This window comes from Uloborus diversus, chromosome 4 (genome assembly GCF_026930045.1).
Source record: "Uloborus diversus isolate 005 chromosome 4, Udiv.v.3.1, whole genome shotgun sequence".
Taxonomy (NCBI): Eukaryota; Metazoa; Arthropoda; class Arachnida; order Araneae; family Uloboridae; genus Uloborus; species Uloborus diversus.
Genome location: NC_072734.1, coordinates 15,383,128 through 15,408,446, shown reverse-complemented (window position 1 = coordinate 15,408,446; position 25,319 = coordinate 15,383,128). Strand labels below are relative to the sequence as shown.

The window sequence follows — 25,319 nt, the reverse complement described above, 5'->3', positions numbered from 1 at the left end:
ATTCTCATTTATAATATACATTATCAGATAAGTAACACACACTCAGAACAGTCAATAATAAAAGCAGTAAGGAATGACCCCCCTGCACACAGATATCACCCTTAATAGTAATAATAAGTGCAAGTAAGGTTGAATTCATATTTGCGAGCACAGACATACCCAAAACTTTATAATTGAGAGCACAACATATTGTCCGTTTTCCACCAGAAGACACTTGACTCCTCCTTTGTCACGTGGTATCTGATGATTCTATTTCGATGTTTTTGGCAGAAGGTACATTCGGATCATAGCATTTTGCTGTAAAAGCAGCAGTTTTAAAAATGTAAGAATAAACTAAAATGACAACAGATAAGTGAAGCAAGTGATATAAAGAACACTAAGACTTTTTTGCACATTAAAATGCACGCCCAAGTTAAGGCTGTCTGGTTGTCTCCTTTAGAAGCGCATGGATTGCTTACCAATCACCCCCCAGTAAAATGGAACTCTGCATTCGAGGAAACGGGGCGAAGTGCCTTCTCGTGAAAAACTGGCAATACCAAGGTATCTAGAAATTTACTGTATTAACAGAATTATTGGGTTTTAGATGGCCCTAACTGAAAATTTTGAATAATTAAAAAAGTAAATAAATATTTTAAGGCTTCGAGGTGGGATATTAGCGAAATTCAAATGTAAAAAGGTTGCGGCTTCAAATCGACTTTTCTCTATGCAAGCTGCTACTACTACAGGACAACTGTTGTAGTATCATACATAGCACCCCCGCAGTAAGGGGAGTTGCACGCTCTGAAAAATAACACTATGTTAAAAATAAAAAAAAATTCTGGGGGCACTTATAAATCTTACGGGGGGGGGGGGGGGCACCGAAGTCTGCACACTACTTCCCTGGTGACCATTGTAGTAACTTACTGTTAAACACTCAAGCTTTGCCTTCAATTCACAAATAAAACCCGACCATGCTGTGGACACTAGGGTGTCCCAGGATATAATGGCAAAAAAAATTTGTAAAATTGAATACGCATAAACTCCATATTTTTCTCATTTCACCTCAGAAACATGAGAAAATTTTTACTGCAATAAAATAATGGTAACCTGTGCCGACTTGAGGTCAAAGTTGGACCGGAAATACTGTATGGCGACTACAATGGAAAGATTGCTAACTGTATAATTTCTTACTACACGCTACGTCAATTTATTTAAGGCAGATATTTACAACTGTATTACACTACAAGAAACATTATTGCACATATTTTCGTTTCAATTTTTGCTTTTTGCAGTCGGGATAGATCTTCAGGTGCTCTTGAACACAATGTAACAAAAATTGTTTTAGTTCCTCTTCAAATGTTAGCAAACCATGAAAATCCTGCATCATTTTTTACCACTCTTTCAGCTACATCTTTTACTGCTCTAAGCATTGAGAGCGTCTTTTCCGCAACAGGGAATGAAATATTATTACCCCTTAAAGAAGGACTCGTTGAGAAAACTCATCAATTTTAAGGCTAGTAAACAATGACTTGCTTTGGCTGATATTGAAATCATTAATTGTTTTCTCTGCAAAATAATAAAATAACCGGTAACAAGTAAATGATCTAAAGGAATAAAGATTTTTGAAGATTGGAACATCAGGGCCTTTTGTACTTGCTTAATTTTCACTTTGAATACTGCCTTGATTACCAGTTCATATATTTGATGTCGGCAAGCAAAGGATTGCATTTCTCTATCAAATTTTTGCTCAAGAAGGGCGCAAGCACTATTAAAACAACCTGTATTGGAAGCTGCAGTATCACAACAGAGAATTTGAATTTAGTCTTCGAGATTCCAATCTAAAACTGCCTTCCAAAAAGCCTGTGACTGTTATTTCCTGCAGAATTATGCAGTTTAGGCACAGCAATAAGTTTTTCCTTACATCCATATGAAATAACTACAGGTAAGCGATCTTCTTTTGATTTTTGAGCACTCAAACCAGGAAACAGTTTCCCATCCCAATGTAAAGTTACTACATTCGGTACCTCATATTGTCCAGTTTTCGGTCTGAATTCTTTGAATTGAAGACATATACTTAACTGACACCTTTCCAATGCAGCAACTAACTTTGGAGTATTAATAAAATGGCTTCTAATTACATATTTACCTGTTCCAGGTTCTGGTTTTCTTGATCTAGGTACTGTGAGATTTATATATTACAGGGAAATCTTCTAAATGTATATTTTCACTAGAATTCGAAGAGGAATCTTCTGGTACTGGTTCATACAATCTGAGGATGTTGAAGGGGAATCGTATTTCATGCGCCTATTTTCTTTTTTGATAGCTTGAAGTAGTCCAGTTCTTTTCTCTTTGTTGGCCAGTTTTTTATACACTTCACCTAAGTAACCACGTCGGTCGGACTCTCTTTGGAGTTGCAAGAAAATCCTATTTTCCTCTAATTTGATTAACAAGTGCAATATTGAATAAATTGTTTAAATTACTCACAAATTCTTGTTGGCACTGCCTGAATACTTGCAATTTCTTTGCATTTTTTTTTTTTTTTTTTTTTTGTAAGTCTCTCCAAATTTGATGCAGGTTTTTAAGTTTACTCACAAAATTTGGCAATGATTTGGGGGGAATGTGTGACTATTCCCAAATGATGATACATTCCCGAATAGCGAGATTTCCACTTTCACTGATGGTTTAATTTACGTCTCAAATGCTATAAAATAAAACAGACAGAACTTGTCCGCTAAAGGGAAGTTTTGAGCCCGTAATTTGATGTTTTAAGACTCCTATTTAAACGAACTATGCAATTCCACTGCCATGGTTTGTTCACTATGGAAGAACTATACTGCGCTCGCTGACCGGAGTATATTTGTACTGACATGTTTGACAGTTTGCACATTGCCGCGGATGAGCCTCCAACATCTGTTTTTCTTTTGTGATTTATTTTCTGTGCACCATTTACAGCTGTTTTGAGCTTCACAAAGAATCGTGTCGCCAGTGTTCACATCCTTAGGAATACATGTGCAATTTACAAGTTTAAGCACAAGTCGGCACGGGTTATCGTGCTTCAAATTGCATGAAACTTTTTGACAACGATTTTAACATAAAAGGAAAAAAAATAAGAGGGTATGCGTCTAAAAAAAGACTTTCATTTTTTTGGGACACCCTAATGGACACTTGCTGATGCGATAAATTCCCTTTATCTACCAGTTTGCTCTCATTTTCAGCTTCAATGAGATGACATTTGCCTCCCAGCTGGCTTATTCACTAATCCAGGCTAATGAGTTCTATTAAGAACAAAACTGCAGTCTCAAGATGTAATAATTGGTCTGTCTGGTATATTGCACATTGTACACTTTTTTGAAGGGCTTACCCTCAACTACTGTACTCTAAAAATAACAATTTGGATGTTTACAGTACCTCAAAACTAAATTTAAAGCACATGCAAGTATTACTCTGATATTAGGAAAAATTACCACTTCAGTAGGGTTGTAGGTACTTGGAACAGTATACCGGAAGAGGCTGCAATGCTGGGTCTAGAGCCTGTTGCTGGTTATCAATCTTGTATTTGTGCTGTCAGAAGTTATAACTGGTTTCTAACAGTCAGCACTCAACAGTAAATAATGAAATTTGAAGTCTTTCACAAATGCACTAGCTGACATTACCACACTATATTAATTAAATTTATTAAAACTAATAAACCTTCAAGAGATGGTAATTTCATTAAAAATATATTCTATACCTCAAATAGTTAATTAGCAGTTTAAACCTTGTGTGAATATGAATGAGATGTTTCTGTAATGCCACAAATATCACATAAAAATGCCATTATGAGATACATTTGTGTGATTGTAAGTGAGTTTTCTGCTTGAATTGTTTGTAACAAATTATGCAGTAAAATGGACGTTCTCCTGTGTGGTTCCTCATATGCCTCAACAGATTGCCTCTGTAATGTGAAGAATATGGGCAACTAGGACAAAGATGACGAGTTGGTAAACTCAATTTTGTGTATTTTTTGTTTTTGTTGCTATGGCTCACTTTCATCTCATAAAAAGTTGGTTCTTTACCTAAAAAGATATCAAAATGAAAAGATATTATGCAAACATATAAAGTAAAAAAAATTTTCAAAGAAAAAATAGATACACTATGATAGCAAGAATTCGCAAAAAGTAAACAAGTAAAACGCTACAGACAGTGAAGCTGCCTCAACAATGGAACAGTTAAGCAAAAACAGAAAGGAAATAAAAGAACAGATTTCAACATCTAACAAACTTCATCATTCAAAAAAAAAAAAAAAAAAAAAAACATAGATAAACTATGACCATGCGAACTACATAAAGTTTATTCAGCAATAACTAAAGCCAAAAATTAAGGAGGAAAATCATATTAGTTCTTATTTTAATTTCTGAAATGAATTCCAGCTTGCTTCAAAATAAACCCCTTTGCTAATATGCAGTAAACTCAACACCCAAAAAAGGAATCTATAAAAATATTGTACAAGAAGTTTAAAAGAATCCTATAATAGTAAAATTTAAAAAATATTATTAAATCAATTTTTGATGAAAACAACATGTTTCTGAAATGCCAAAACGTTACTTACTAATTGTAAAAGCAAAAAACAAATATGGGTTGGCTGCAGGGAAATAATACACACAATAATTTGACATATAAAAAGTTTTTTTTTTAAATACATGTGCTTTATTATTATCCCTAAACATTTACACTTCATGAACTTGTGTAATTTTGATTAACAGATATTATTACTCTAAGCAACATTTAATGACAAATAATCCATTGGATACTGACACTAATGAAAATAAAATATTTTATGGGAAGAAACAAAACAAAAGAAAATACAAAAATTAACCCAAATCAATAAGTGTATGATACAATCTGAAGCAGGGTACTACACATAAAGGCATGTCACAATCTGGGCAATAGTATCGTGATTCACGACGCAATCTCCTCCCATAAGCATCTTTCTTCCGAGTACAGACGTAACAGGAACGTGTTGGGCTGACCTTTTTTCCTGTAGATGGAATCAGTTCTGGGAAATGACGTCCTGTCATTCTTTGTGAGCTTGGTTGGCGTGGTCCTTTGTATGCAAACATAGGGAAAGGAAACATGCGGTAATCTGTAATGAGACAATAACTTCTACTTAATGTATATCGTTTCACCAGTCTATATCTTGATGTATACTCTCAAACCTGTTTTTGTGCGGTATATGATAACTTCTATCAAATTGGAACTCAATTGACAATACTATTTATAAAATGAGTGGGAGGTTGTATCTTTAAGGGATGAAAAACATTTTGAACCAGTTTTTACCACAAGAAAGTTAGTGTGTTGTCAGACTATGAATGATAATGGTTATACATTTTGAAAAGTTTTGTAGGTGTAAAATAAGAACAAATGAGACTAAATTTTTTTTAAACGTTTGTATGTGTATTTTGTAAAAGATTTGGTGAGATTCGAAGTAGCTGAGATGCTTTGAATTTGTTTAAAAAAGAAACTCCTATGATTATTTCTTAAGTTTTTTGGGTTATTTTCTATGTGATACTTTTTTTATGCGGCCATAGTACATGGCATAAAAAAAATTATTTAATGTGTTGCAAAAACTATTTTTTATAGCGAAGTTTTGAGAAATTTCATTTGGTACGATTTTCTTGATGCAATCCCTATCCACCGCACAAAAACAGGTTTGAGTGTATTGTGATATACTGCCATGTGAAGAAGGTAAAGCGCTGTAACTGGGAATTTTTCTTTTTCATTTTCTTCATCTATTGCACTTTAGCTTTATTGTACAAGCTTGCTTATTTGGTTGCTGCTAAAAATAAAGCGCAAAAGAACCTCAACATCCAACCTTCCTTGTTTTCAGCGTGGAATCCAAAATGTGTTTCTTTAACCATCTCAAAAAATCATTTCTGCAGATACTGCGCTTTAACTTCCCACTGCAGCATAATCGTGACATATATTCGATATTTATTTTGAAAATCTCATGTCTGATACTTTCCACAGTTAATTTTGGAATGAGATATGTAGTCTAAAAATTATATTTATGAATCTAATTAATATTATCATGAATTATATTAATATATTAAATAAATTAATGAATATTATTATTATGAAAAATTATAATTATTAAAATAAACTAAAAAAATTAAATATGCTAGAATTGATTAATATGATTTATTATATTGTTTAATACAATGTAATCATATAAACTTTTCAATTTTGTACTTATAGTACTTATAAAATTATCAACACCAGAATATTTTTAGAGCACATGTATATAAGTCAAAAAAGCCATTAGCAAAATTCTTCACATTTTATTTTTAAAACACTAAATTATCATATTTCACGAATGACTGTAAATATCATTCACACATCAATACCACGATAAATACATAATTTTATATGAAATATATAGACTAATAATGAAAGAAACATTTTTTAACTCTATAACCACAATTACTATATAAGAGGAACAAAAGTGTGATTTGATCATGCAGTAACTATTAGAAGGATTTAGTTAGTGTAGATTGAAAATATTGAATATATATCAAAATATCAAATATTTTAGAAAATATTATGACATTTTTAAACCTTGAGTTTCATAGCTATCATTATGATTTAAAACTAATAATTTAATTACTCAAAACATGATTGTTTGATTCCGGTACTAATTATGCTATTCTCCAGGTAGTGAATTTAAATTAATGAATCTTAGAAGTATTTTGTCCAAATCATCTTTAGGTCACCATAAATTTGCAAAGTTGGAGTCTGTTACTTTATGGTCTTTATAGTATGTTTTACTTGCCATGTCTTCAGCGCACAAATAAATTCAAATGGGAAATATGGTCAGAAAACAATCAGTTAATCCGAATCCTCATTGGACAGGACACTAATATCTGATTTATAGACATCTATGAATAGAGACTGGATTGTGTACAAATCAGGGGCGCTCACAGGGGCGGGGGATTATGCTGCAAGTTGCACCATGAAAAAATTTTTTTTTGGGGGGGGGGGGGATTTTAAATTTTTTTAAATTTATATATTTAAATTCATTTACTGATTTATTTTTAAATCAAATTATTTATTTTACTTTATTTTATTCTGTTCATATTTTATTTCATTTATTTATTAGTTGCTGTGTGTGCGTATGTTATTGGTGTAGAACAGAACTTTCTAATAAAATAATAATTAAAAATAAATAAATTAAAAAATAAATTAATTAAAAAATTTAAAAATAAATTAATAAATTTTTTAAAAATAATAAATCAAATAAAAAAAAGAAAGCTAAAAATAAAAAAGAGAAAGAGAGTTGAGAAAAATTTGGGGGGGGGGGGGGGAATTTGTGCCATTGAACTTGGGGTGATGGGCACCCCTGGTGCAAATGTGTATCTGCAAATGCGTCCTTTTGCTTTTTTCGACATTAAAGCACATAAATGCATGAAAACAGCTTTTTTTTTTAAATAAATGCATATTACTGCACTTCTCACATTTTCGAGTTTTTAACTTTGAAGATCGGTTAAAAAATAGATATTCTATTTAAAGAGCTTATTGCTACAAAGAACTATATATTGTTTAAAATATTAAAATTAATACTGCTTTTGTTCAGATCAGTTTGAATTTCATTTCCTTAGAAAACTCTTGGCTGATTGGAAAACAGTTTACTTATAAATTACAGAACAAAAACATCAAAATTATTTTGCTAATGAGCTTCTGTGGTAATTCATGCAATAGCTAGACAATAACAAAATAAACATTTAAGTATATAGTAACTCTTTCAACATTGTTATACAATAACATAGTGTGTGTATGGTATTGACCTACACAAATGAATGGGCTCAAAAATCTTTCATACTTAAGAGGTAAATGAAAGAAAATAATTATAAAAACATTAATTCATTTGACAAAAAGCTCTAGAGTTAAAATTCAACAGACTAGTCATTTCATAAAACTTTTATTGTTCTATAGAGATTTTTCATATTATAACATTGCTATTTGTCAATTAAGTATTTATTCCCGCATACTAGAAATTAATCCCTCCAGTCAAAACAGCATCATTTGTAAAAGGTGAGCAGCAAAGATTAAAATGTCTAATTAACAATGAGAAAACAAATTACTTCATTTAGTATGAAAATCAGTTTTTTTTTTAACACTATAAGATTTGACAGCTTTTGATCAAAAACACTCAAACAATGCTTGGCAGATGAACAACCATATGAGAACGCAATGAATCTTTGCGAGCAAACGCCTTGGAGCAAAACTCGCATTCGAAAGGCCTCTCTTGGGAATGAATGAGCAAATGACGTTGAAGATCATCCTTACGCGTAAAGCATCTTCCACAAACATGGCAAGAAAAAGGATGTTCTCCGGTGTGAATGCGCGCATGACGAGACAGGCTGCTTCTATAGGGGAAACTTTTGCAGCAGATGTCACATAAATGAGGGCTTGAGTGAATAAGTAAATGCTTCTTTAACGCCCACCATTGCTCAGTTACGTACGAGCAACAATTGCAACGAAATGTCGAGTTTTTTGATAAGGTACTTTTATCACCTGCAATAGCAAATAAAATAAGCAATTAGTTACTGATAATAGTAAATTCTCAATCATCATAGCCAAAGCAGGCATCAACAAGCAGTCAAAAAAAAGGGCTAAAGCAAAAATGATCCAAGACCAATAAAGCACAAAGTGCAAAGCAATATAAAAAGAACATCAGAAAAATTTTTACTGGAATTCCATATGATTAAAATAAAATTATCTCCAATTACTCCCCTCCCCCCTAAATACAGAACAACACACAGAAAATTCACTTCAATTTCTTAGAGTCAATCAAACTATTTATAATATCAACTGAGCAATATTATTAGAACTCTCATCCCACCACAATCCTACTTTACTTATAAAAAATTTATTCTCAGTTCCATTAAACTAGAGGGAGTACTATTGTCCCAGGTCAATGGCTGCTGTAAGAGGCAAAACAAAGACACACCGACTTATACCTGACCGATGAGATTTCTGATATGTCGGTGTAAAATTGAAATGTTTGACCTCTTAGGCTAATTTCTTAAATCACCACAAGGTGGCATATTCAAGCTCGACAAATGGGAATTACTAAATTTGCCATGAGACCTATAAATTGAAATTTCCAGACAGGTCTGTCATCAAAAGAAAGTGGGATCTTGTCTCTTGGCTTTGTGATAAATAACGTATTACATATGTACATATTTTACTACTTTGCATGCATTGCACATTGATGACATAGCCTTTATACCTACCTCTTGGGGAGGGGGGAATTCCCCAGGAAAAAGGGGTGGATTACATTTGCAATTAACAAGGTAATACAGCCATAAAAAGGGTGCAAAAAATAATAATTAAAATGAAAGCACTTAAGTCTTTTCCTTCAAAAAAAAAGATTGAAATGAATTTCCACATGACATTAACTAATATTATTAACTTAGCAAGAAGCCAAAGGAAAGACCAAAAAATAGTTTATCAAAATCAAACAAATCAACAAAAGACAACAAGATCCTTTTTTTTTTTTTTTAATTTTAAAATTTAGCAAACTTGAAACATTTAAGTACGTAATTCCTGGCATTCAGGAACCTGATGTGTAAAACAAAGAAAAGGTTTATAAAATTTTGGGCTCATTTAGTTAAAGTTCTGATCTTAAATTGACACATGCATGAATTAATTTTGGCCTTTTTTCTTTTCTTTTCTTTCTTTTTTTTTCAATTTATTTAAACCACTTTCATAAAATGTAAAGCAATTTCTACTCAAAAAGAAAACATTTTAAAGAAAAAGGAAGAAAGAAAGAAAAACATAATTCGATTCTTCACAAAAAAAAATGTATGTTTCAGAAATCACATGCATAAATACAGATGCACTTTTATTTTAAGATTGAACTAATGACAATGGGAAAATTTCTCTCCTAACTATTAAACTTCCCTTTTATGAAAAATTTATACTGTACGGAAATACTTTTTTATATTTCAGCATAACTTTCTGATGTACATTCAAATACTCCTTAAATGTGAAAAAATAAATAAAAGATTTATAAAAATCAATTTCCTAAAATTATTACAGAATATTGTAACAGGGAAATATGAAACATTTATGTTTCACAGTTTTTGTATACAGAACAAGACATAAAAAAGGAACAGTCAAAAAACCTAAACTGATATTTTTTAATAAATGCTAAAAGTTTATTGTAACAAATAATTAAAACATATGCTACTGTTTTTTTTTTGGATAATTAGTTCCATATATTAAAAGCTTATGAACTATATATGGTTACACATCAAGACATTACAGTATAGCGTGCAACCTATTTGAAAAACATTTTAAAACAAACGAGCTGATGTGTGAATCACATGACTTCCTTTTACTCCAATTTAATGTCATTTTCCCATTATTGGTAATTTTAATGTGATTTAATAGTTTACTCTGTAAATATTTCCTACAGTGGCCAAATTGAAACCAGATTTAAAACTTAAAAAAAATCGCCAAATTTGTCACCAAGTTAGCGACAAAACTTGGCGATCAAAAGACTGGCGATATAACGCCAAGTGTTCGCCAAATTATAACACCACTTGAGTTTACATCAAAATTATCAATGATTTCCCCCAAAAGGGGGCAAAAGACCCCCTTAAGAACATCTGAATGCAACCAAAAGGGGAGGTGCACAACTAGATCCCACTAGGAGTCTACGTACAAAATTTCAACTTTCTAGGACATACCGTTCTTGAGTTATGCGACATACATACGCACATACACACATCCGCACATACGTACATACGCACATACATACGTACGTACAGACGTCACGAAAAAATTCGTTGTAACTAACTCGGGAATCGTCAAAATGAATATTTTGGGTGTCTATACGTTCTTAGGCACTTATCCATGTGGTCGATTTGAAAAAAAAAAAAAAAACTCAACATTCATTAGGGGGTGAGCAAAATGGAAATTAAAGTTGATTTTTGAGTGAAAATTCTTTCGGGAAAATAATACTTAAGTAAAAAAAAAAAAGTAAGAAAAAAGAAATCGTTTGTTTTTCCCCTGTTGCCAAAAAATAATTTTGAAAATGAATTACTGTACTTTCAAAAATAAATAAAAATAATGTGATTCAATGATTAACTCTCTAAATATTTCCATCGGTGGCCAAGTTAATACCAAGTTATTTAAAAAAAAAAAAATCGTCGCCAAGTTGGCGAAAAAACTTGGCGACCAAAAGCTTGGCGATACGTCACCAAGTGTTTACCAAATTATAACACCACTTAAGTTTGCATTGATATTAACAATGATTTCCCCCCAAAAAGGTGCAAAAGACCCCCTTAGGAACATCCGAAAGCAACCAAAAGGGGAGGTGCACAACTAGACCCCACTACGAGTCTATGTACCAAATTTCAACTTTCTAGGACATACCATTTTTGAGTTATGCGAGATACATACGCACATACGCACATACACACATACGCACATACATACAGACGTCACGAGAAAAGTCGTTGTAATTACCTCGGTGATGGTCAAAATGGATATTTCGCGTGTCTATACATTCTTAGGCACTTTTCCGCATGTGGTCGAATCGAAAAAAAAACTCAACATTCATTTGGGGGTGAGCAAAATGGAAATTAAGGGCGATTCTTGAGTGAAAATTTTTTCGCGAATACAATACTTCCTTTTTTGTAAAAGGAAGTAAAAATCAGATGTGGACACCACACTACTTCCTTGTACAGCAATTGAAAAATCAATGTCGAATAACTCAAAAGAATGAGTGCATGTACTCATGAGAACAGCCTTTCAAATTTAAAGAAAAATGTTTGTATTTTTTTCTTTTTCGCAACTGTATTCTTTTCCCCCCAATTTTTTGGCAAAAGGGAAAATAACATGATGTAAGTCATTTATTACAGAAATTCGCAAGTAATTTTTTTTTTCCAATATACTTTTATGCAAACTATTATAATAATACTGTACCATAAACGTTGTGTTCTGTACTACTTTCTAGTTGAAAAATAATGCAGGCTTTAGTCCGCAGTTCATTTTATTATTAGCACAGCTAGAATTAAACTTGTGGGGAGAGGTGGGGGGGGGGGGTATTATTGGTCATAACATTGCTTAAATGTCCATGTACTATTATGCTATGATTAGCAATATGGCTAAGAACAAATGGTTAAGTTGGAACTAATGCAAAACAAACTTTTACAAAGATTTATACTACAAATAGTATCAACAATTTTAAAGTTGGGAGAATACGAACTGACACCATGTTTGGCAGCTCATTTTGGCTGTCAACTTGAAGATTATTAATAAGTTGTCACTAATTTATGATCAACAGTTCACTCTGCATTGAATTTAACATGGATTTCCTGCAAAAACTCTTACGCAAACTCTACATATGAAATTTCAACCTTCCACCACATGGTTTTTGAGCTGCACATTTACCTCACCAAACTTATGACAATTAACTTGGGATTGATCAAAATGAATATTTCGGATACCATACGAAAGTTGAAAAAAAAATACCTTACACATATGAACATGGATATGATATACAAACAGTCAAAAATCATTCTGTAACAGGCAAAATTAAGGGTAAAAAATAATAATTTTCTACGTAAAGGGTTTAAAGCTAGAGAATTTATAAATACAATGGCCAATTGTAATGATTTTTCAGGAAACAAAATAAGAAATTATTCCACTAATTTAAGAATAATCTATTTCTCATTCTCATCATAAGGTATTAAGTAGCACTTTTCTCCTAAATATGATCACAAAATGCAAATTAAATAAATTTAGAAGAAAAAACCGTCAACTTTCCACATTTAACTCATTCACTGACCATTTATTACTTCTTAACTTCTAATTCTATCTCAATCAGCTTTAAATTTTTTTTAAAAGAGGAAAATCGATTAAAAGACTGAAAACTTTTAGAACTGCATTATAGATACAACTAATAATGATCAACAAGGTAACTAGCGTTTAAAAAAACACTAAAATGGGTAGATATACATTTAAAAGGCCTAAAAAGGAAGGGAAAAAAAGTGAACAGAATACTTTACATTAAATGTACAATCATATGAGAACTTAAAGTGTCCTTTCGAAAAAAGGCTTTTTTACAAATTTCACATTTATAGCGACGTTCATCCGTGTGAGTACGCATATGACGTTGAAGCCCACTACGAGAGGCATAATTCTTGTGGCAATATCTGCACCTATGCGCAGGTTCTTGCTCATGAATCAACATGTGCTCTTGCAGACAAACAAACTGTTCCGTTTCGAAGAAGCAACGTGGACAGTGATGTAGAACAGGTTGCAACGGAGCTCCCAACACTGAAATGCAATGTTAAAACTAAACATTAGGCATTTGTTGGGTATAGGAGTAAAAAAAAATTAACTCCCTCAAATTCGCAGAGATAGGCATCAAATGTTTTGGGGGATTTAGAATTTTTCAAAATTCAAGCCATCAATTCGATTGCACATTTAGCAAAATTATAGTGCAACATTATTACCATCATTTTCAAAGAAAACTAATACTTTTTCAAATTTTTTGGTTCTATGTACAATAAACATTTTTAGCACCAAAACAGTAAAATTTCAGACATAATACACAAATGTTTAGATCAAACCTAAAAGGTGAAACTAGTTTTTTAAATGAAGTTAATGAAAAATATAGGAAATGGCAGCGGAGAGTCGAGAGGAATGGGAGCTTTAATGCCAAAAAGAATTCACAAAGTTATTTCTAGCTTTCAGCAGATGTAACAGCTTTAGACTTTTGCTCCAACTTCTACTGGGAAAAGCTAGAAAAAATTTTACACTTTTAATTTTCGCCTAAATGCAGAGCAATCCTATTCCTCCTAACTATCTCCCAATCATTAAAATGTGAAACCTGTCATATGGACTCTTCATTAAAATTATACTGATGCAAATCAAACCATTAAATAAAAATATAAAAATTAAATGTTAATCTTATAAATATTTAGACTTTGTAATGTTATTTCCCTTCTAATTATAACTCAACATTTTACTTGAAATTTTATTGTCCACATCTCAGCAGATTTAAGAGAACAGGCTGCAATATAGACGTCTTTATTTTTTATTTATTTACTTTTTTTAAATGCACAATAAACATATAAGATCTTGATAGAAGTAAAAATCAGTCAGAGCAGAAAAAATGTCGAACTTGCATCACCCCTATCTGAAACTTTTGGAAATGAGCTGTTGTTCCCAGATTATTGCAAAAAAGTGTTTTCTAAGCATACAAAAACGAACATTTATGGTACTTTTTATTAAACATTTTACTACAGTTCAATTAAAACCGTTTACCCGCCAATGTTCCAAAAATGGAACATCATATTTAACTGAACATTTTCCCAAGAAATAACATTAAAATAAGCAACTTTTTTTTAAACACAGTTTAGTCTTATTTCAAAGTATTTTTTGATTTCCTGCTTGATTGTTTATATATTTTCAATTATTTATTGCGATTTTTCAAAGATGAGTGTTTTTTTAGCTTTTTGCAACTTTTTCTTATAAAATTTACCAAAAATTGGCTTTTTCAGAAAATGTGCTGATATTTATTATAGTTGTGAAAAATACTTCAACGTATGATCTTAAAATGCTTGTGGAAATGTACAATGATATTTCCAAAAGGTGTACCCCTTCAAAATAGCATGTTCCAATTTTGGAACATTGACACTTTACGGAGTCAAATTTCCAAGAAGTAAATCGTTCGACTTCAAAGGGGAAATTTCATTTTTCGTAATATGTTTCTTTTTTCTTCTCATTTTGAATGTACTCTGATGTAGATGTTGGCAAAACTAAGTAAGTTTATATTTTGAAAGGATATGACGTTTCATTAGCAAAGAAAATAATAACAGTCTACTGTTTGACGGACTATATGGCTCCGAATCCACACCTGCTCGGACAGCTGCATTGTCACGTGATAATAAAAAATAATATTAGTGAGCGTTTTATTCTTCATACTTTAAATGCAGTTCAATAATTCGCTAGCTTTGTTTTCGAGCGAAACGAAATTCTGTTTGACGTATACCAACTGTTCATAAATGTTAAAAAATGTCTACAAGATTTCTTACTGTAGAACAAGCTGTGACTTATTTAGAGACATTGTCAGATTCGGATTTGTCAGATGTAGATATATGCCAATTACCCCCTTATGAACCAGGCAATATCACTGAGGAAGAAGACATTCTAGAAGACGAGTCACAACTTATTACATCAATTGATGTATGTGGACAGGTGAACATTTTTTCCGCCAACTCTCGTGAAAATTTAACAAAAAAATCAGAGGAAGAACAAAGTCTGAAATCATTAGATAATAAAAGTAAAAAGCGAGTGAAAACGGAAAAAAAAAGAAAAAGTTGGAATTCTCAGGAAATAAAAGTAGAAAAAGAATGAAAATGGATTTAACTTGGGAGAAGAAAGCTAATTTTCAGAAACTGATTTCGTCAGAAAGTATTGAACCGATTCGACACGCATTTCCGGATATAGTGGATTTATCTCCAATTGATTTTTTTTTTTTAACTTTACTTTTGTAGTATGTTGAACACTTAGCAAATACGACAAACTTGTATGCATTGCAAAAAGGAGAATCAATAGATGTTGACAGAGATAAAATCCTACAATTTTTTAGTTTGCTGCTATTGAGTGGGTACCATTCCGTTCCTTCTGTATTGGAGCAATGCAGAAGATACATCTGTGCCAATTGTACCAACAGTTATGCATCGAAATCGTTTTCGAAGAATAAAAAACAACTTTCATTGGATGGACAACCATGAATTAAAACAAAATGACAAACTTGGAAAAGTATACCTTACTTACGAACAATTGTGTAAAAACCTTCAACAAGTTGGTGTATTTCATGAAAAATTGAGCATAGAATCTAGGGAGCCCTACTACGGTCGGCATTCATGTAAAATGTTTATTAGAGGAAAACCAATAAGATTTGGCTTCAAAATTTTGGATGCTGTGCTCTTCAAGTGGATACCCATATTCCATGGAGATTTATTCAGGTAAAAAAGAAGGATCCCCTGATGTGCAATTAGGATCCAGAGTTGTAAATGATCTATTATCAGTTTTGAGTGACACGTCTAAGCATGAAGTATACTTTGATAACTTTTTTTACATCATATGACTTAATTTCTCAGCTATCAAAAAAAGGTGTACGAGCAACAGGAACAATTCGTTAACCGAACTGCCCATTGTCCACTGAAATCCAAAAAAAGCCCTTTCTAAAGAAGATCGAGGAAATTTTGACTATCAATCTGATGGATCAGTGTACATGTGCAGCTGGAATGATAACGCAGTGGTTACAGTAGCATCTAATTGTTATACACATGAGCCACTTGCATCTGTAAAACATTATTCAAATGCGCAGAAATGCAAGATAGATGTGCCACAACCTTATCTTATCAAGAGATACAATGAAGGAATGGGGGGTGTGAACGTCTTGGATAAACTTTTAGGGAGCTACAGACCTCATTTGAGGAGTAAAAAATGGTGGTGGAATCTTTTTAGTAATGCTCTGAATATTTCAGTTGTAGCTAGTTGGTTACTTCATTGTGATTTACACGAAGTCAAGATGAAGCATTTAGAGTTCCGAAGAGAAATAACAACTCACCTCCTAAGAAGAAAAGTACGAGTGGAAAGTCCTCCAGGGCCTCGTTGTCATTTACATAAACGGTCAAGAATGTCTGACGGACATTATATTGTATCTGCATCCCAAGGACGTTGCGCGGTGTGCAAAAAAATACGACTAAGAAATGTTTCCATTGCGACAAACGACTTCACCAGCAACGCTTCCTTTCATATGATGGGCATTAGATATTTCAGTATTGGATTTTCTGAATTCTGATATGTACACAAATGCAATTTAAAATATTATTTTTTCCACAATAAAGTATGCTAAGATAAAAACCGCATTCAAAACCTCTTAGTTTAAAAAAATTCTCTAAAAAAAAAAATTCATGCAAAGCGCCAATGTTCCAAAAATGGAACACACTAAAAAACATAGTAAAAAATTTTTTTCTGGAAATTTTATTTTATTTCTGTATTTACTAGACATAAATAGACATAATTTCAAAAAATTACTCAAATTTGACCTTCCGTCAATAGTTTGGCGGTTAAACGGTTAATGAAATTATATATATGTCACCATGGGGGTGGGGGGGGGCAGTAGTAGAAGAATTTTGTTAGGCATGCTTTTTTTTTTTTTTTTTTGGCATAAAAGTTTTTTTTTTAAATTGAAGTGTTTTCAATTATCATCAAACATTCTTTTTCAATGCGAAATAGCACAACTTCACTAAGATTCTTTTTAAGTCAAATAAGATTTTCTATGCTCTAATATTTTAACTTGACACCTATGCAAAACTCTTTCCAAGGAAACTTTTTTTTTAATGTCTGTATTTAAACACATTTGGTAAAAATATCATGAGGTACTGCTTTTGCAAGCATATAATAAGCAGTTGCTGCACATATCATCACAAAAATAAATAAAAATATCGATTTAAAATCACACACAGCACTTTTCATAAAAACTAAAAATATGTGTTAAGCATGGAAATAGTAAGACTTTTTGAACAAATCAGTTATTTGAAATTCGAAGACAAAACAAAAAACAAACAAACAGAAAGAAACTTACCTAAACAGTCGGCATTTCCCACCATTCCCATCAGCATTTCTCATCAATCTAATGGTTCCATTCCCCTGTGTTTGCCTATTACTAATTTCAATGATTAACTAGTAAATACCAAAAACTCTTTGTGTCTAAATCCAGTGTAAAGTCCTTTTTAAGAATGTAATGCTGTGAATCTGACAAGTAAATGCAGCATTGTTAACCTTAAACTTTTCTCTACGATCATAATCAAATCAAGTAACCGATTCGAAAACTAATACCATTTCAGTATAATGACCAAGTAAAGGGATACTTTTAGCAAACTAATAGAAAATATCGGCACCCAGTGATTTTAATAAGAATAAGAGATTGATAACATAAACCGCTATTATGTTTAACAGAGACAAATGTAAAAAAGCATATCAATAACCAAAAATTTTCACTACAGCATATTTTTTAACTAGCATTTTGCTACTTGCTAGTCAATGAAAAAGCACCTTAATCTTATCCTATGCAAATTGTGCCTGCCAAAAATGTTTTACGTTAGTTATAAATATTTTAAAATTTCTATTTATGTTCAAGGAGCTTCATTATTTTTCCAGATGACGTTTGTATTTAAGAAAGTTCAGAGTTTCTTTTTCACTGGAGAAAATATGCATAAAATGGCAAAGGAAATTTTTGCATTAAAAGCTCTAAACTGCCATACCAAAGTAAAGTCCAACATCTGCAGAAATGTGTTTTTAAGGTGTTTGCAGAAACGCGTTTCGGATTCTGTACTAACAATAGGGAAATGTTAAAATTAGACTCTTCGTGTTTCATTTTCAGCAGAAACCAAATAAGCAAGTTTGAACAATAAAGCTTAAATACAATGGATGAAAAAAATTTTTAAAAACAAAAATAAAAATTTGCAGTTACTTCTGTTTACCTTCCCACGGTAGTATAGTTGAAGCAAACTTCTCTTGGTTGTGTGGTAATGGTCAGATAAGGCTCTTCATAGCTTTTAAAATGCTAACTAGTTAGCTTTGCTCCAACTATAGTTATTTAACGATATGTTTACATCGTAAAATGAAAAGAACAAGTACAAACTGCTATACTTGATAAAATTTCTAGTTTTTTCAAACTACACATTATTCCAATGAAGAAAATAGCACAATTACAATTTTAATTGAGTACTTTTTTTTTCTCAAGTGTAACAATTTCAGAAATAAAACATAATACAAATATTCAAAAGTGCTGAACAGCAAGAGGCTCTGGGCCAAACTAGGCAAGTCCTAGATCAGTTCGCGGTAAAACTCAAATGGCCGTCTTACATCTATCTACCCCTTAGCTCACTGCAGCCTCTCTAGGAAAGCTTTTCCAAATGCCTACATCCGTAACGAAGTAGTAATATTTCATAGATTAGCCTCAGATTTGAATAGCTTAAAATAACGGCCTTTTGTCCTGCTTTCCCTACAAAAATTTAACACATTTACATAGTGCATTTTCATAAATTAAAACAACTGTGTGAATTAACCTTCTCTAACTCTTCTTTTACTGAAGACCACAGATAATGAGCCCTTTAAGTTTTATATCCTAATCTAAATCTCAAAGTTCTTTTAGTCTAGCAGTCGTCATTTGAACCCTTTCTAATAAAGAAATGTCTTGAGAGAAAAGGAGACCAAAATTGAACAGCATACTCCAAATGAGGTCTGATCAAACTTCTGCATAAACACAGAACAATACTTAAAAAAAAAAAAAAAAAATCAATTCACTTAAAAATGTTAATTGCCTTTTTCTTTCTTTTTTTTTTTTTTTTTTGAAAAATTTTATTCAGCTCACTTTTCTTTTGATAAATTTTATTCATCTTGATATTTTAATCACATTTTGAAGTAACAAAATTAAGAAATATATAGATTTCAAAATAAAAATCTTAAATATTTTTTATTAATCCTTCATACAGCATCCTTCATACAACAACAAAAAGGTAGAAAGTCATACATAAACAAATTATTAAAAACATTTAAAAATCAAAATGAATTCTTATTCTAAGCCTTCTGAAAGGCTTTTTGTATGTTCATATCCAACAAATACAAACATTGTTAGGAAAATAGAAAACTGGTTAGAATGAGCAACCGATAGAGCTTCATAAAAATATTTAGGACTGAAGCAATTAAATTGTATAATTGATTACCAATAACTAATTCTAAATAAAATTAATCAACTACAGTCAAACTTGCTTATAGCGAGCCCTGTTTTAACGAGAACTCAGATTTAGCAAGGAAATCAAAAAGATTTGGTTGGTACAATGCTAAGTCTATGGGAATGAAACTCGCTTTTACCAGGCGAACCCTGTTTAAAGCAAGCAATATTTTTGTAATTCATAAAATGTCTGTAGATTTCCTCCTAAGGAATGATTATTCTATTTTAGGAAATATTCCATAAACTATTTTAATTCAACCAAAAATTAGAGATAAGACATGAATCATTAAAACAAGTGATGACATGGCCTTTTTTTAAAAAAAATTAGTAGCAGGAGCATTTAAAAATTACTTATTTGTTGAAGAGAATGATATTGTTTCCGAGATATACATCCGAGAATACAGTACCTGAAAGTCAAGAGAGAAAAAAAAAAGAAAGCATCCACCATAAGAACTAACGTGAAGAATTTGAAGTTAAATAGCCCGCGACATACTTGGTTTCTAAAGCACAGAAAAACTTCAAACTATTTTGAAGCCACTGGTGCAAATGATGATTCTGGACGCAAAGTTCCTCCAAAACAATTACAAGAAAGAGACAATAAGACGGTTCAAATCAAATAAGTAACTTCATTGGCACTGTACAGAAATATAAACGTAACAAAGCAAGCATGTATAAATGTTTATGATTTTTTTCACAAACCCGTTTTTTTACGAGTACTCGATAATAAAAAGCAAATATCGCAGTCCCTTTGTGCTCGCTATAAGCGAGTTCCACTGTACTCAGGGTCATATACAAGGGGGGGGGGTCTTAGGGTTCAACCCCCCGCCCCCCAAAAGTTCGGTTTGACATTTAAATGGTCGTTTATATTTAAAAATTTCCAAAAAAAATTGTTCCAAAACTGAAATGTCTTTTATTTGTATATTAATTGCATAAAACGCTTTCATACTAGATAACCCGACGACTTGAACATTAGCACAAATAGCGCAAAGCTCCGCACGAAAGTTTTTAAACCCTCCCCAAAATTATTTTCTGGTTGTGGCCCTGACTGTACTGTGACAACAATGTTAGCAATGTTACATGCCAACTTTTGCATAGTATAATAAATATAACTCTGCAATAATGTTAAGTTGCTTTAAACTTGCATATGATATTTTATGCTTTTACAATGACATCTATTCTATATTGGTCCAAAAATCTTTTTTTGTCATTTGAGAAAAACACACACTCATGATACACTAAAATGCACACCTCCTTTGCTATGCCATGGTAATGAATTTTTATCATGTCTTGAGAAGAATATTAAATTTAAAAAATAAATATATTTGATTTACTCAATAAATTAAAATTATTTCATTTGCAAAATTAAAACAAACAATACAAATTTGCATATATTCTTTTAAAAAATTCATTCTAATAAAAGACGCACACAAGACAGTTATATTCTTTTTTCCTTCAGGATCTGATAAAGTCTCAATATTTTTCATATTACAATATATTATTTACACCTTTATTTTTGTGATACAATTTGATTTATTTGATATTATTTATTTTATATTGGTATTATTCATTGATAACATCTGTATAAATTTACCAAAACATCTTGTAAATATTCACCTTAGAAAACAAACAAGGATAAATGGAATATCTTGATTTTATCATGTAACAATATAATTGGGGTTGCTCTCTTTTAAATGACACTGAAGAAGTATAACAGGAAATATCCACAAGGTTCATACTCAATTTCAGAAATAAAATGAAGGAGTTTTGGAAGAGTTTTGAAGGAGTAAAATGGGATTTTAACGGAGTACTAATGGAGTGTCATTAAATGTCACTTTTTTCAATATATTTGACCATCAGCACCCTTTATCACAAAGTGTCACACTTCACCCCAAACTTCTCTTGTCACATCATATTTTTTACAAACATATTGTTACAATAACTGTGTGATGTCACTTTTTGTCACCCTCTCTCTTCCCCTTGTCACAATTTCATGAACCCGTCTCCTCCTCAAAGCATGACATCACTTGTGGATGACCCTTTTTACAATATCATAACTGCAATTAACTAAACAATTGGTTTTTTAACGGAATCACTTAATGTAGTACATTTACTTATGTAGTTCTAAATATTTAAATTAATAATTAGACAACTTGACTTTTGCTGCTGAGAGTGTGGTGGAGGAAAAAACAATAATCATAAAACTTGAAAAAATAGCCAAGCACCATTTAAGCATGTTTTACTTCACTTATGGAATGTCTTAGTATCTTAATAAAATTTTCACCTTCAACTTTTATGAATTAACTATGATCAATTTGTAAATAAAAATAAATAAATAAATAAATAAAATAAATGCACGAAATTACTACATTAAAATCGCCTTTGTGATGAAGTTAGTTGTCAATTGAAGTATTTTAAGTTTCTGTTATAGAGGAAGATTACGTAGTCTTGAACTCTCTAAAAAAGAAGGAGTTTTGAAGGAGTTAAAACCAAAATGAGGGAGTTTGAAGGGCCCTTTCAAAAAAAATTTATAAATGAAGGAGCACTGGAGGAGTTTTGAAGGAGCGTACGAACCCTGTATCCAACGTTGTTTAGCACAAATAAACAGATTACAGAATTCGTTAGCCTATTTATTTGTGCTAACATTGGATATTTCCTGTTATTCCTTGGCACAAAGGTATTTGTTTATTGCTTACACTGAAGAGGGTTTTGAAGCTTAAAGGTTTGACACTAAATTTAATTTCCCACTAAAAACCACAATGCACTTGCGCTTGTATATGCAACATAATACTCTCACTTACTTCTCATGTACTTCTCTTGCTCTCGAAAATACTTTTCTGTCAAGGTCCCACATACCTGATCCCTCACCTGAGGGGAAGACAAGTACAGCATTGTAAACTATGTAAAATGTCCTCTTCCAATCTGCAAAGGAGATCTTCTAGCTGTCCGGCCATGGGATTAGCATCTCGGTGTTCTTCGATTCAAATTCCCCATTTCACGTTCAAAACATTTCACTTTACCACATTCATACTTTATGTAAAAAAATAAATAACACAAAAATAGTTTCTGTAACTTTCTAAATATAACTCTTTAGGTTCAGAATGACTATGTTTTCATAATATTATAAAAGATCAACAAGTTAAATAAATAACTCATTCCTGGCAATGCAGAAGTGAAGCATTTTAAGGATAAAGACTTTTTAGCAGCAAAATAGATGCATTACTAATCAAAAAAATTTCATTTACTAAAAATAATACAATTGCATTTTAAAAATGATAGTATCTGTAATAAAACTAAATTGATATACTATGATTACAGGTGATTAAATCAAAAAAAAAAAAAAAGGCAGCATGCTGCATTTGACAATTTATGCTTTTCTCATGCTTTTTGTTTCTATCATATTTTAGCTAAATATATCTGATTGTTTTCATTTGTGACTAGAAGTCCTAAATCAACATGCATTTGGCATCTTAATCAGCACTCTAGTTGAGTATGACTCAACATCAAGTTATCTCAGGAGCTTCTTTGTTGAGTCTTACTCTCAACATTTTTTTCAGGTACAAACAAAAAGTGGTGGTGCATGCGAAATCCATATAAAATTCTCACATTTGAAATTCCAGCAGTTAATTCAAGTAAAGCAACTAAAAACGCTGGGAAGTTCCCATTTAAAAAAATCTGATTCAACCAATACACAAAATGAAATGATAGAAATTACATAGCCATAAGAATATGATTAATTATTGAAGCGTTTAAATAAAGTATATGCTATAAAAATAAACTATGAATACAAATAATTACAAGATAAGAAAAGAAAACACTAATAAATTGATTAAACAACACATTCAGAGAATTTTACAAGATTTGAATATGGAATTTTCAAGTAACAGGAAGAGTTACTCAAAACCCAAACTTGAATGTATAACCATGTGGCCACGTAACACATCTTTGCGTGCAAATGCTTTGGAACAAACTTCGCATTTAAACGGACGCTCATCAGTATGGGAAACCATGTGGCGATGAAGACTGTTCTTTCTAGTAAATGTGCTTGGGCAATAGTCACAACAATACCGCTTTTCATTGAAATGAGTTTTTATGTGAGCTTGAAGGTTTTTTTGCATTCGAAAAGTTTTATCACAATGTTCACATACATATGGACTAACATCATAGTCAATGGAACTTCGGTTTTCATTTGGTCGCCAAGTTTGATGCAATAAATCTGCTTCAACTAAATATTCTGCTTCTTCTAAATATTCTGTCAAGAAAAAAAAAGTCACACATTAGCAGAAATGTTTAGTAAAAAGAAAGCAGAACAATTATTTTATTCTAAATAATGGTCAATATTTTTCAAGTTTATAAAGACGGACCTTCAAAAATTAGCAAATGCAGTGAAATCCCGTTTCAACAATTTTCAAGAGACAGCAAATTTTTTCCTTTAACAGGAATTTTGTTGTAAGGTAATTCAAGCAATGTAATAGAAATTAAATCGGGACTGAAAATTAATTTCATTCCATTACTATTCGTTCCAGCGGGATTTCACTGAACTAATTTTAAAAGACGTAATCCTACACATAGATTACATTATATTTCTTCCCATCAAACTTCAAAAATTTATTGCTGTCTGAAGCTATATGCCAAGTTGATTTAAAAATATGATCTTAATATATCTTAAATAGTTCCTCTAAATTGTATTGCATAGGTATTGGCTACTATATCTTACTTCTAAAATCCATTAATTTAACTAATATTAATTGATTGAATTTTTTTCTCTCATTTTAAATTATGTTCCAATCATTAAAACATATATTCTATGAACAAGCTAATGAAAAACACAGAGATAGAAAATAAAAATATATTTATGTGCTTTAACTTTTAAATTCTGCCCCAATGAAATAAATGTATATTAACTTGAAACTGTTTAGAATTTAAAATAAAAATAAATGACTAAAAATAGTTTGAATGTGCCTTATTTTTTAACTCCACTCGAGTCTTATGAAAGAGATTACATTTAATTTAAAACAAATAAATTCAACAGCAATCTCTTACATTTCCTGAGACATTGAGTTTTTGCTAAAAGCAGACTTGAACTTTGTCATAACTAAAACGTGATGCAAGTGCAACTCCTTTTTGAAACTCTTGATTCATTGCCATCAAATACAGCATATGTATGGTTTCAAAATTTTCTGCTATATCAAAAAGTACTAGTCCCCTTCCCCCCCCCCCCCACACACACACAAAAAAAAGATACAGCTATATCAAATTAGCCACATTTGGAGATCATTTTAATATTAGTTATGAATTAGTTAGCAAAAAAAGCCATTAAAACACTTTTCTGACATGATGTAATAACTGTCTAATGTTATACAGTAGAATACCTATATAACGCCAACCTATATAATGCAATTCTCTATAAACCGCACAACTCTCCAGATGAAAACAATACGTTTTGCAGTTGAAAAAGCCCTCTGTTCTGCCTTGCAAACATAAAAATTGTTAGACAAATTAAATTTTGAATTTTTTTTACCTTTCTATCTTAAGT

General features: G+C 31.5%; 2 protein-coding genes across 2 annotated transcripts in view; both read right to left on the bottom strand.

Annotated features, from left to right (window-relative positions):
* The window catches only part of LOC129219854 (gastrula zinc finger protein XlCGF71.1-like), a 246,465-nt gene that overhangs the window by 33,639 nt on the left and 187,507 nt on the right, over window positions 1-25,319 (bottom strand). The window lies entirely within an intron of this gene.
* On the bottom strand, window positions 7,418-23,901 carry LOC129219853 (gastrula zinc finger protein XlCGF57.1-like). Its single transcript, XM_054854164.1, has 2 exons — window positions 23,681-23,901; window positions 7,418-8,546 (listed from the first exon to the last, which is right to left on the bottom strand). Exons 1-2 carry the CDS (start codon window positions 23,899-23,901, stop codon window positions 8,165-8,167), a joined length of 603 nt encoding a protein of 200 aa, XP_054710139.1. The 3' UTR covers window positions 7,418-8,164.

What these genes read in the sequence shown, in the direction of transcription:
- LOC129219853 (XM_054854164.1), bottom strand. Translation starts at nt 23,901, where the DNA reads ATGCAAAAAAACCTTCAAGCTCACATAAAAACTCATTTCAATGAAAAG. An exon ending in CATTCAAGTTTGGGTTTTGA is followed by an intron (nt 8,547 to 23,680) that starts GTAACTCTTCCT and finishes CTAATTGCTTAT; the next exon opens with TTTATTTGCTATTGCAGGTG.